The sequence below is a fragment of the Sinocyclocheilus rhinocerous genome, unplaced genomic scaffold (assembly GCF_001515625.1).
Source record: "Sinocyclocheilus rhinocerous isolate Xijiao unplaced genomic scaffold, SAMN03320098_v1.1 scaffold6424, whole genome shotgun sequence".
Lineage (NCBI taxonomy): Eukaryota > Metazoa > Chordata > Actinopteri > Cypriniformes > Cyprinidae > Sinocyclocheilus > Sinocyclocheilus rhinocerous.
In genome coordinates, this window is record NW_015623666.1 from 67,430 (window position 1) to 81,511 (window position 14,082).

At 35.1% G+C, this 14,082-nt stretch overlaps 1 protein-coding gene across 1 annotated transcript in view; it reads left to right on the top strand.

The window, feature by feature from the left end:
* Positions 1 to 7,238, top strand: part of ptpn21 (protein tyrosine phosphatase non-receptor type 21) — a 32,535-nt gene extending 25,297 nt beyond the window's left edge. The window contains exons 16-20 of the mRNA XM_016530369.1: positions 1,889 to 2,107; positions 2,967 to 3,095; positions 3,203 to 3,437; positions 4,205 to 4,365; positions 5,839 to 7,238. Of these exons, the coding sequence (XP_016385855.1) occupies positions 1,889 to 2,107; positions 2,967 to 3,095; positions 3,203 to 3,437; positions 4,205 to 4,365; positions 5,839 to 5,967 (873 nt within the window). The 3' untranslated portion in view covers positions 5,968 to 7,238. The remainder of the gene's footprint in view (positions 1 to 1,888; positions 2,108 to 2,966; positions 3,096 to 3,202; positions 3,438 to 4,204; positions 4,366 to 5,838) is intronic.
* The last annotated feature ends 6,844 nt before the right edge of the window (positions 7,239 to 14,082 follow it).

The window sequence follows — 14,082 nt, forward strand, 5'->3', positions numbered from 1 at the left end:
TTTGAATGGTTGATGTTGAGCTTGAATCTGCACAATTTTGATTATGAATAATTTTCTCATTTTTAATACACTTTTTAAGGTATTAGTCATTTTAATAAATACAAATATTGTATTTAATACATTTAAAAATTATACAAATATACAATGTATTTAATAATAAAACTTTTATAGTGAAGTCAGCAAAAAGTGTGTGTATATATGTATGTATGTACTAGGGGAAAAAAATCAAACACACACGGTTCGGCACGCGCTAGGACCGCGGTTCTCAAATGACAACGCATCTGTAATATGGCTTGCTACGCGCAGTGAGAAGATTTGTGCGTGCGTGTCAACCCGCCTCAGAACTCGCGCAAATATTAATCTTTCTCTGAAGTATTGTGTTTAAATGGACAAATTCACACAAAAATTATGTCAAAATGCCTGTCTTGGTAAGTATCCTATAGCAGACATAGCCGGCTGAACGTACTGTATCAATGCACTGGATCAGTGCATTCTCTTAAAGTGATAGCACTTTCTTAATATTAATCAAACAGCAACAACAAAGAAATCACTCACTGCTCTTGATTGAATAGCTTTTGTAACTTTAATAAAGATTAATCTTTAATTTATACAGTCAAATATGCAATGCTGTTTTACATTTCATTACTTTATTCAATTTCTGTACCTAAAAACTAATGTTAGACCTACCTAAAAAAAACTGAAAATCACTGTTTATTTTATTTGTATACTCGATTGTATTTATTTGTGCTGTTGCTTGTAGTTAGATAGATTATTCTTATTTTCTTTATTTTTATTTGACAGTATAGTTTTTGCCTAAACATAGCACATACCGAACCATACTGAAACTGTGACTCTTAAAGTTGAACCGTTCCACCCCTAGAATGTACACATACACATGCGTATATATATATATATATATATATATATATATATATATACACACACTTCTGAAATATATTGTTTATATATATTACTGTATTTATTAAAATATTCTGATTATTATCGTTAGTTCACTAGAGAAATCAAGTCTTGAGAAGAGCATTTCGCGAAATATTACACTATATATTCATTATATTTTTCTTTACCTATTAGTCTTAATTATTTAATGTATGTTTAAATTAATCTGTTATGAAACATGTTATGACGGCCACTGTGTAATTGAATATATTTTAACAAATATAAATTTTATAATTTATAAGTTAATTTAAAAACTGCATTTTGTGCAATTTACATGTTTGCATACATTTTTTTTTTAAGGTGAGTGTTGATTATTATATTTTAAAATAAATAGTAATTAAATTTAAGTTTGAGTTAAGTTGTTAATTGTAACCTTATAATATAGGGCTCCCTATAGTTTAAAGCATAAGCTGAGGTAGATTTTTATGACTAAGAAAAGTTTAATTATAACAATGTATTTAAAGAAAGAGCAACTTGTTCAGTAAACCACTGTTTATTAAAAAAAAAAAAGCAATTGTATGCTTTCTCCCCCTGCTGTACCAAAAATTTATGAAACTGTGACTTCAAAACTGAGGTACAATTACACTACTAATGTTTTAAAATCTCATCTCGTTCTTGTGAACCCAGTCTCGTGTCTCGTCTCGTCTCGTGGGATAAATGTCTCGTCACACCCCTAATTATTATTAATCAATCAAATCTATCAAAACTATGAAATGTAAACATCTAGTTTTAATTAATCATCATCAAGCTGCAGCTCTGTTGAGGGCAGATTGTTCATTAATGAGGTGCAGCAACTAAAATACTAATTTACATTTTAGGTGGGGAATTTTGAGAGACAAGTGAATTTTCTCAAACACATCTGCACTCACTGTAAGCGTGCTGTAGGCGGTTCTGGATGAGCAGAGCCTCACGTACTGTGTGTTTCCTGCAGTGTAAGATACTGGAGCAGCGCATGGAGCAGGGGATGGTGTTCACCGAGTATGAGCAGGTGCCTAAGAAGCGGCCCAACTGTGAGTGCACCATCGCTCTGATGCCCGAGAACAGCGACAGGAACCGCTTCCGGGACGTCCTGCCCTACGACGACACGCGTGTGGAGCTGGTGCCCACCAAAGAGAACAACACGGGCTACATCAACGCCTCGCACATCAGGGTGAGCTGTAGATGTGTTACGATATGACCATGTATGGACACTTTGCATTGATGCTTCAGATCATTGAATTAATATTTAGGATTAAGGCTCAAAGTAAAAGGTCTTTAAAGGTCTTAAATTTGATTTTAATAATCCTGTAGATACCAGGTTATTTTATGGTACCATTTAGAATAACTAAATTGGGTAAGACGGTGTAAAAGGTGTGTGGACGTGGATTCGTAATCTGGCCCCTTGGTATAAACGAGAAAAAATGCTGGCCCTCGTCACTATCAAAGTTGCCCATCCCTGAACTAGAGTATAAAAACTAATATAATATAATAAATTATTTAATTTATTTGGAAGAAATACAATGAGATAATAATCTATTGTTATTAATAATAATATTATTAAAACACGTTGAACTAGAATATATAAAACTAAAGTAAAATAATGATACTAATATAATATAATAATATAATATAAATATATAAAATAATAAATTATTTAATTTATTTGGGAGAAGAAAAACACAATTATAAGTTAAACATATTATTATTATAATTATGCATGATCATGCAGCGACATGTGTCTTAGGATCCTAAAGAAGCATGCAAAATTTTATGGATATCAGGCATATAATAGTCATAGAAGTAAATGTATATATTTCTATTCTAAATTACCTGAAAATTATGTTTCTTTTTATTTCTGATTTAGGTTCGTTTAGGCTTGCTAAATTGCACAATTTATCTTTGTATGCATGAACTTAAAGGTCTTAAAGTGCTTGAACACCAAAAATTGCTGATTGCAGCTATATTTGTGCTGTTTTCAATCAGATTAATCATCTTTTATATTGTGTTTTCTGTGTTTCTCTGTTGATCAGGTTACGGTCAGAGGTAAAGAGTGGAGTTATATCGCGTCTCAGGGTCCGCTCTCCAGCACCTGCCAAGACTTCTGGCAGATGGTTTGGGAACAAGGAGTCGCTATCATCGCAATGGTTACAGCGGAGGAGGTGAAAGTCAAAACATCTGAGATCTGGTTATATACAGTGGCTATCTTCTATCTGATGTATAAGCCTTTGCATCATTGAACCGGCTTGTTTTGTGTCCCGTCCTGCAGGAAGGGGGTCGTGAGAAGAGTTTCCGCTATTGGCCTCGTCTGGGCTCTCGCCACAACACTGTTACATACGGGCGATTTAAGATCACCACGCGCTTCCGCACGGACTCTGGGTGCTACGCCACAACGGGCCTGAAGATCAAACACCTCCTCACGGGACAGGAGCGAACCGTCTGGCACCTGCAGTACACGGACTGGCCCGACCACGGCTGCCCGGAGGACTTTAAAGGCTTTCTCTGTAAGTACAACACAGATACAGGCCTTTCTTTATGCCAAACCATACTGCTTATGGCACTCCAGACATTACAGATGGCGTTAGGATCTGCATGTGAAAAAAATAAAGACATTAGTGTCTGGACAAACTGTACTGGTTTTGTAAACCAGAAAGAAAAGTGAAAGTGTTCTCTTAAAAGTAAAAAGTATTCTCTTATTCTCTTTTTAACATGTTACTGTAAGAAATGCTGCTGTGGGTGATTTTGCATTAATATATGCAATTATATTTAGTATATTATAAATATTTTTCCTAATGCAAAATTATTATATAAAAGAACAATTCATCCTAAGACATATATAATTATTTAAACATGCTGTATGTGATTACAGCTATATATCTGTGTGTATACACAATAAATGCATAATACATAGCATTTTTAAATATGCAGTTTGTAGTTACAGCTCTTTCTTGACACAATGCCTACAAGTCATGTAAAAATCTTATTGCGTTATTTTAATTTTGTACATATCATAGTTTTATAATTATGAATATAATAATTTTAAACATGTAAATATGTATATAAATAATAATATCAAAATGTTTTTTTTCTTGTCCTTCTGATTTTGGGGTAAAGCATGAAACAGTATTTTGATGATGTTCGTATCATGCATGACTTTAAGCTTCGAGAAGAGTATTCTTGCGGCATGTCCCTTAGCTGGCCTCTTTCTGTTGTGCAGCTTTGTGTTTTCGCCTGGCGTGGCTCTTTAAAGCGCTCTATTTCTGTGTCTCAGCGTACTTGGAGGAGATCCAGTCTGTGAGGCGACACACCAACAGCACCAGCGATCCAAAGAACACAAACCTGCCGGTCTTGGTGCACTGCAGCGCAGGGGTGGGACGCACTGGTGTGGTCATCCTGTCTGAGATCATGATAGCTTGTCTGGAACATAATGAGGTACATGTGTCCTGTGCTTACAGTGGTACGAACGCATGAGAGATTTAGTGCATGCCACCAGCTTTTTTCAGGGCGGAATGGTGACAGTTACCAGGGTAAACAACGTACACTTCTCACCACTGGCAGAAAGAAATGTTACACTTCTGCTAAGCGTACAAACACATGGTTGCTAGGAATAGAGGTGATGACGTTCTCTGCAGATGTCAGCATGTGGACAGGTTTGTATTGCACTTAGACCTGGTATACACTGTCAATGTGACGAAATCACAGCCGAGAGGCACGGAAGTGCAGACAGTGGTACTGTTATGTAACTCGAGGACAATTGTTCAGCTATTAAAACACTGAAAATGCCGTTACACGATTTTCCAAACATCGATTGCAAGAACTTGATGTAACCTAGGAATCTTAAGACAGACACATTGAACAGACTGTACTTTAATGCAATGCTTAAATCAAAATTAAGTATGGTGCATAGGGTTGGGCCGTAATTGTCACAGTATGAGAATTGTAATGTCATGATGACAGTATATGTTACAAATTAATTACTTTCACTGGAAATACAATTGAAAAATGTTTTATTTAAAAATAACTGTTTTAATGTCTATTTTTAGTAAACCATTGAATGAACTGAAAATCACATCAAATAAAACTAAAATGTAAAAATGATTTACTATTAAGTATTAAAATATTAAAATGATTTAATTTATCAAATTAATGTATAATTATTATTATTTAACAATTAAAATAAAACTTAATTTTAAACTTGATGGACAAAGCAAAAAATCAAATGATGTGTGTCATTGAATGACTAAATATCTGATATCAGGACCAAAAAAAAAAAATCATATTATAAAGAAACACTTGAGCTCAAACCTAAAGATTTAATTATTGATATTTATATATTTTCTATTATTTTTGTGTACCATTTTATATAGTTTGTATCAAATTAATGAATCAGTGTGATATGTGTGAAAACAGCTTCATATGAAATATGAAACACTTGATTTCAAACTTAAAGACTCAAAATTAAAGTAATTTTTAAGTAAAATATTTCTAACAAATAAATGAATCAGTCTGATATCAGTGCGAAAACAGCTTCGTATTATTAAAGACTTGAGTTCAAACTTAAAAACTCACAATTATATATCTAATTATGTTTTGATTATTATACTATACTGTTTTGTAATTAAATATAATTAATAAATAATTCATATTTATATATTTCTATTAATTATTATATTAATTGTTTTACTTATTAACCTTTTTAGATTCAATTCTTGAAATCATTTTATGTGAAGCACTTTGAGTTATCATTGTATTTGAATTTTGCTTTATAAATAAACTTGCGTTGCATTGCTCATTTATTTAATATTATAAAACACATAATTCAGACTCTAAATTCGGATTGGCCGTATTCAAAACTGCTGTGAAATACTCATGTTTCAATGCTGACGTGTCTATGTTTCCTGACAGATGCTGGACGTCCCGACTGTTCTGAACTTGCTGCGGCAGCAACGCATGATGATGGTACAGATGCTTTCACAGTACACCTTCATTTACAAAGTCCTCATTCAGTTCCTGAGAAACTCCAGACTGATCTGAGACCAGCGCTGGCACAGGGGTCCCACGAGCCTCTCACAACCCCTCAGTCCCCGCCGGAGCGGCGACAGCGCGGCTTCGCTTCCTCACAGTGTTAGTGACGGGGCAAGTATGAAGGACGTTGCGCCGCACTCTGTTTTACCAGTATTATTCACAGATTTCACTGTGGGCTTGTTACACGGATGTCAGTCCCAGCACTTTTATTTTGCTGTACATAGACGCGAATGACGCAGCTCTCTTATTTAATACAATACGCTGAACTGCAGTGGTTCTTTTATACCGGGTGGGATTTTATTAGTTTACGCATGAAGGTTTAATGAGCCAAAATGAAAATAGCGGACAGTGTTTTAAAGACGTGTGACAAGGTGAACTTCAATAATAGATGAATCTCACGAAAAGCCCAAATTTGGTGTCACAATGTGCTTGCAGTTTTGCTGAAATGCAAAAAAGGCTTGCTTTTCAGTATGCAAAATATCTAAATGCTCATTTCTTGTCATGAGATTCACCCATTTGCATCATGGGACGTCCAGTGTTACACGGCATGTTAAAGTGAAGCTGTTGCTTGAGATTTTACCATTTAACCCCACGAACGGGTTTCACCGATCAAACGCGTCTCAAGTTTGAATGCAGCCAAACACAGAAGGGTTTATTTTCTGATCGCAGACGCAACCTATAAATAATTTACAGTATATATTAAAATTGCATATGAAAACTGTATTCTACATATAATAATCATTAAGGCTTTCTCGTTGCGTTAGGGATGATTTTGCATTTTTCCAGCTCTTGCCACATTTCCACCAGCATTCAATAACCTGACACACCAAAGAGCGTCACAAACTCGACTTCTGCTTTGGAGTGAACAATACTGTGGGTTTATTGTGAACGGTTTGTGACCTCATTATCTTAAACACACCAGCTATGATGGTTTAGCAAAGAGTTTTCACCATATGGAGTTCTTTAAGTCTTAAAACACTGTGAAACTGCATTATCCATTCTGTTTTCGGAGGATCTGAAGGAGCAGAATGTGCCATAGCAAATCATTTGGACCTTTTGCGTTTGAATTTGCAGTTTGAATTGCAGTCAGGTCGTTATGTATGATAAAGCAGTGCAGATTGATGCTACATTCCACCGTAATGGTGCTGTTGCATGCTCTTAAAGGAATAGTTCACCCAAAAATGTACATTTACCTAAAATGTACTGAATTTGGAGAAGTCCATCACTTGCTCACCAATAGAACCTCTGCAGTGAATGGGTGCCGTCAGAATGAGAGTCCAAACAGCTGATAAAAACATCACAATAATCCACACCACTCCAGTCCATCAGTTAACATCTTGAGAAGACAAAAGCTGTGTGTTTGTAAGAAACAAATCCATCATTACAACATTTTAAACTGTCACCTCTGGCCAAAATCCATAATAACGCTTCCTCCGGTGAAAAAGTTCATCTCCTGTTGTCTCTCACATCAAAATCCAGCCACATATTTGTTTAGTGCCGTTTTGGCTTGTAAACGGTGCTTGATCTGTGCAGATTTCCCTCCTTTTTTTTTTACATTGCTGAGACACTGATGCAATGCTACATTTCTCCAAATCTGATGAAGGAACAAACTCATCTGCATCTTGGGTGGCCTGATGGGAGTACATTTTCAGCAAATCTTCATTTTTAGCGAACTATTGCTTTCAACCCCGAACGTACCTGCAGCTTCCCGTTCAAACATAGCTTGGTGTGATTTATTTTAGATTTATATGAATTATTGTGACAGTCATTTGCAATTTTTTGAAAGTATCCCATTTTTGTGGAGCCAAATTTTGCCATGGGTGATTTTCACAGAAACTTTCGAGAAACGTCCAGGTCATATTTCACTACAAAAATCAAAAGAAAAAAGCAATGCAATTTAAGTAATAAAATAAATTTGCAAAGTGCAATTGAAAGTATTTGTTGTACTGAATTTAATTTATTGTTTGCCGAAAGGACGATGTATTACTGAATTTCAGTAATGAGGATGAGATTTCTTTCACATGACAGTAATGAGAATTTGAGGGCAAATAGTTGCTTAATTGTTATGGGGAAAAAGGCAGAATAGTTTAATTGTCCCAGAATATGCTACAGTATAAAATTATATTCTATTTTTTTCTTTTGATTTTGGGTTGAAATATGATCAGAAATGTTTTTGGTCTCTTTATTCAGTTCTGACTGGTGCCTAAAACAATAGCAGTGTGTCCTTGTTGGGCTTTGGTTAAACTGTAAAATAAACTATTTTTTGTTGTGAAGGACAATCACTTTTTCACATTATCCCGTGCATCGGAATATCATGGAACATTAATTCCAAAACAGACTAAAACAGAACATATCCACAGTTTGAGTTCCTTCACCACAGCATTTATCCATCAATACTATGAATGAGGTAAAAGTCATTTAAGTGTTTTGGAGTACATGGTTGTAGAAGCACAATGTCTGTCTCAAGCCTTTTCATAATTCATGTCGAGTTTTGTTGGTTTAGATTTAGACGAACTGCTGCGATGTTTGAGGTTTGCTCATGTGAATGGACAATGATCAGTGTTCATCTGAACTGGAAAACTGAACTTCAAGACAGTAATGAACAAAGCTGAAAACTGGACTGTAAAAGCCCTTCCCAGAGCTGCTTTTTGGAATACATGTATATTAATAGCAGAAATTGTTTATATTGCTGATTTTAAGTGTTATTTACGTTTAACCACATTGCATTTGAAGCTAGTAAAACTGCTGTTTACCCCGGATGATTCTCATGTGTTTCGGTTGTGTAGAGCGAGATCTCAGCCGTCGCTGCCGCCATCATGAGTGCGTGGTCTGATGATGTACAGCTGTCAGAAGAGCTAAATTATATCCCATTGTAAACAACTATATTTTTCTTTCAGAAAATAAATATTTTAAATTGTTAAAATAATGCTTTGTGTCTCTATCTTTTGCATGGTTTAAGTTTTTTTTTACACAATATAGATATAATGGCATTGACAAATTTCCTTTACAGCAAAGCAATGTTATTTTAGGATTATATGTAGTGCAATTTAATTATATGTATGATAAGTATATTATAAATAATATATTGTAATTTGTAATTAGCTTTGATTTTTATATATTCAGTTTATCTTAATTGAACTTTTATTAATATTATTTGATTGGCATTTTTTATTCTTTTTTATATATATATGTTTTATTGCTTTATTTCAGCTTTTTTTTTCATTTATTTTAGTTTTAGTCATTTTAATACTTTAATACCTATAATACTTTTATATATTAAACTATTTTTGATTGTAATGTGATTTGAATTCTTGTATTAGTAAAAATGTGACTACATATGGGTAGTTGACAAATATACCGTAAATGTGTCCTATGGTGTGACAGCAAAAATTTAGGGAAAAAACTAACAATGAAGAAAAATCTCTGTTATGCTATTTGTATATTATTAACAAGAAATTATTTATTAATTAATAATGATTAATTATTATTTTCTAAATTTTGCTGTTTCACATGTACGGTATATATGTCAACAACCCATATACATATAGTGTAAATACTCAAAAATTATACTGATTCTGCAAATCAAGTCATTTTATTGGTTTATTTACAATTTAAGTAAATGTTTCATTTCATTTATATCTCCAATGTATCCCAGCAGCCACTAGAGGGCGGCATGTTTCATGTGATGGTTTTGTGGATGCATCAAAATGTATTGTCCGAATAATCTTGAAGAACATAAATGGATTTTAACCCTTTGATGCACAACATGGGTCTAAAGTGACCCGACTGAGTTTATTTTTTGATATATCTTTGCAAGAAATTAACTTCATCATTCAGAATTCCAGGAATGCCTTTAGGTTTTTTTTATATAAACTGCAGGGTCTTTTTCATCTGCTCTTTTGGTTCTAGTTTTTTCTTCATTTGTTGTTTGCTCTTCTAGAGAGATATGACTCATTTTATGTGTCAGCATAACCCTAGTACATAATCCTGACAATTTTTCTGGTAATGTTGGCAAGAGGCCTTATTCTAATCCACATATCCACCATATGTCTGCCAATGCAATATCAATTTCATCAAATATAGGTGGTGGGCCTTCTTTTATCCCTAAATAGTCATCTTTACATTGTGGTATTTTCAATGTTTTGATGCATTTCCCTTCAAATCTTCCTACGTCAATATTTCCCTTCTTCTCATAACATTCAAATTCTTGATCTGCCATTAAGTGTATTTTTCCTTGTGGCTTTTGTATTTTTTTTTTCGTACTATTGGCCATTTACGGGTACGTTCGCACTGTAATTCAGTTGCTTCTCTGTGGTTTGTTGTAGACTGGAGAAAATGGCACCAGTATGGGCATAATGCCATTTTTGGGGTACAATTTCTAAAGGTATTTATGTCTCTGCCTCTTTCTATTAAGCGTTTACCTCCCAGTTTTATTACATCTAAATCCATTAGTCCTGGGCATTTCTTAAACCAGGGGTTTTCAAACTGTGGGTCGCAGAGTGGGACAAGGTGGGTTGCTCAAAGTCACTTGGCTGTAGCTAAATTTGCATTTCTATGACACGCACACACATACTCACACACAGTTCAGTCAAGGGCTACACGATATACCAACATTAATTACGAATTGCGATATTGCTTAGTACGATTTTCGAATCGCAAAGGCCGCAATTTAAAAGATGCGTTGCGTGTTTTGAGGTGGGGGCACACACTAGTTGTAACAACAGCGAGAGTGTGACGGTTCATTATTAAGAGGAGACTCATCTGTAAATGAAGAAATTAAAACAAATATTATTAGTGAAAATTTACAGTTGTACTATAAAATAAAATGGTTATTTTTCTTAAATATTTAATTTCTGCCATATTAAACTTTTAATTTACAGTAATGTCAATTGTTTGTTTTTTTATCTCAAATATTTTGGTGGGTCTTGAAATATTATACATGTTTAGGTGGGTCGTGGAATGGAACAGTTTGAGAACCCTTGACTTAAACCATTCATCATTAAATATTCTACAACTTGAACTGTGTATGAGTATTGGTACAATATATATAAGACTGATCTTGCTTCAAAGCAAACTGCAGTTTTCCCATTTTTCTTTTTCTGCTGTGTAATTTACCCATTTATACCAATTATTTTCTTCTACCTTCTCCCATAAAACATTTGATTTGCTTATTTTCTTCGAACTCATATTATGATTATCATCTACAATGTGTCTATTTTGCCTAGATATGTTTTGTTTTGTTTCCTGTCCAATTCTTGTTCTTCTTGAATTAAGTCACAGCCACTGCTGGATTCAACCGAGGGTTGACAAGTTGATTCTAGGGAAGTCTGGGTGCTGTTGGCTACAGCTTGAGCTTGTAGAATTAGATGCATTAGGCATGTGATGATCATCAGACGTCTTTTTTAATTTGTCATCAGTTTGCACTTCATCTTGTGTTACTGGTCTTTCCTTGTCACTTTCTCCCTTATTGTCTGTTTCAAGTTTCCTTCTCTTTCTATGTCCTCTTTTCCATTTGTTGGCCCACATCTGCTCCCAAATATTTTGATCTCGTTAGCTGTCCCATCATTCCATCTTCACCAGGGTGACTCTTTGCGAGTCGTTGCAATGGTCTTTCCTTCGTTGGCAAGGGAGGGTCGTTACTAGCACGCCCTTCATCCCTCACTTCATGCTGTGTGGGGTTGTTGAAGCTGGATGGTGTAGAGGTAGGTGAGAGATGTGGACCCAGGTGTCACTCTGCAACCATTTTGCCGCTCAATGCCCATGACATTCTAATTTATTGAGATGCACCTGTATTTTAAGGTGAGAGATGTGGTGGTGTCTCACTCTGCAACCATTTTGCTGCTCAATGCAAGATTCTCCCTTTAGATCATAACTGCACACTCACTGGTTCTTATTGGTGGAGCAAACCATTCCCTGGCCTTGATAGCACTGCTGTCACCTGTAAATGGAAACCTTCAGAGTTTTCTATTGCTGTCAATACAATGAGTATAGTGCTAATATGCATTTTCTATAATATAATAAAGAATTTGCTTTTACTCAGTTATCAGCATCCTTACTATTTTTCGATTAATTTCAATTTTATTCTCAACAATTTACTAATTCGCTTATTTCTGTTTTTTTAAACTAAGTTCCACTATATCACTGGATAATTTCCTAGGCCTGTCTTGCTCAGTAGCACAGGCCTTTTGACCTGGAAAACACTCAACCCACTTTATTATGTTAACAGTCTGAAAGACAATATTTTATCCTTTTGACACAGTATCAGCTTCATCATGATATGCTGAAAAGAAAGTTAGATGTGGGGTGGACAGCGCAAGCTTGCTTTGCTCTGCCTTCCCATGTTATACGCTGCGCAAGTGTGGCAGTGTTTTGCTTTTTGCCACAACAATAACCTAGGTACTGACCAGGAAACTTAACCAAATTCATCCATGGTCATTATTTTACTGGGAATAATTTGCCCTGTGGGCCCACATATTAAAAATGGCATACAGCTGTTTTGGCAAAATGATTGATTTGTCTCAGGGTCTCGTCAGACACCTTCTTTCACTCCATACAGCACCATCATTCATACTTTTTTCACTCCCTTTCACACCCCCTTTTGGCCAAAAACATTTTTTTCTTGAGATTTCAGCTGATTGTGAGCTAAATGATTTTAGCTGTGGAATGCCATGGATTCGGAATAGGATAACATGATTTTTTTTTTCATGGTTACACTTTATTTCGATAGTCCACTTTAGACATTCTACTAACTATAAGTAACTTTGTTACTACATGTCAACTACATGTCAACTAATTCTCATTAATTTGCAACTACATGTCTACTAACTCTCAGAGTAGACTGTTAGGGTAGGTTTAGGGTTAGTAGAATGTTGACAAAGAAAGTGTTAGAAGATATTAAGCAGACAGTCTACTAATACTCTACTAACTGCTAGTTGACATGTAGTTGCAAAGTTACTTACTGTTAATAGAATGTCTAAAGTGGACTATCGAAATAAAGTGTTACCTTTTTCATTAGACTCTACTGAGCGTAGACCTGGTAGCATTCCACATAGTTTCTAGATGTCATGCAACTGGGCAAAGTCAGTCACCATAAAGTTTAGTTTAACACCACTGTATAAACCCTTTTTTCCCAACAAAATCTAATAGATTAATTGGTTTAGAATAATTGGCCTAGACATTGTGCACTTAAGAGAGCCAATTATAATTTCTCAAATGTCACTTGTTTGTCTAATTTAGATTTTAGACAAATACTTTTTTGTTATTGCTCATGAGCTACTTTGAGAAGAGGATTGGAGATCTCTGCATAATCTAGGATCCATGGCCATCAACATTTCCATCTTGTTATCCCCAGTGATGACAGCATATGTGATTTCATGTTTTTGGACCTTTGGAGTAAATTTTTTATTGTTATTTTATGCAATCTAGCCCTAGAAAATGTCCATTAAACAAAATGGAGTGACCAATATTTTTATTTTATCAGCTATATTTCTTTTCTATTAGACATCTTGTCTACCCCTAAACCCCCCAAATAGTTCAGCATTGTTGTCAATAACTCAGTTTTGTGCGTTTTTCCCTAGTTGGTTGAAATAGCCCTCATTAAGCCAAATCCAGCTCCATTTTTATCTGATTGGTAAGTCAAGCACTCACTTCTGTCTGTCAAAATTCCTTTGTCTTTAAGACATGAGGCTGGACTGGTACCTATTGAAAAGCAGATTGAGAATGTTAGTTAAAACACAGAATTCAAAGAACTGCTGTGAGACCAGTGGATAATCAAGATTAATATAGTTAATAAAATAATTAACAAAATATGAAGCAGTCTCTATAGTGAGTGATCATTATATATGCAGCACCTGTGCACGCAATGGGAAGGGATGGAAGTCCTTCTGGTTAGACCATCAGCCTGGGCTGTTGCACTGGGTCGTCAGTCTGTGATGGCACTTAAAAGCCTGATGTTGTGGTGTATGGTCTCCGTTGTTTCTCTGCCTCTCCTCAGTCTGGCTTTTGATTGCTTCTGCCAGAGTTTTGCATTTCAGGATGTCCTCTTCACCCTCAGGAAAAGTCTCAAGTGAAAGATTCACCCTTTCCTGCATTAAGTCAGTCTTTCTCCATGCTGAAGTGTGCACT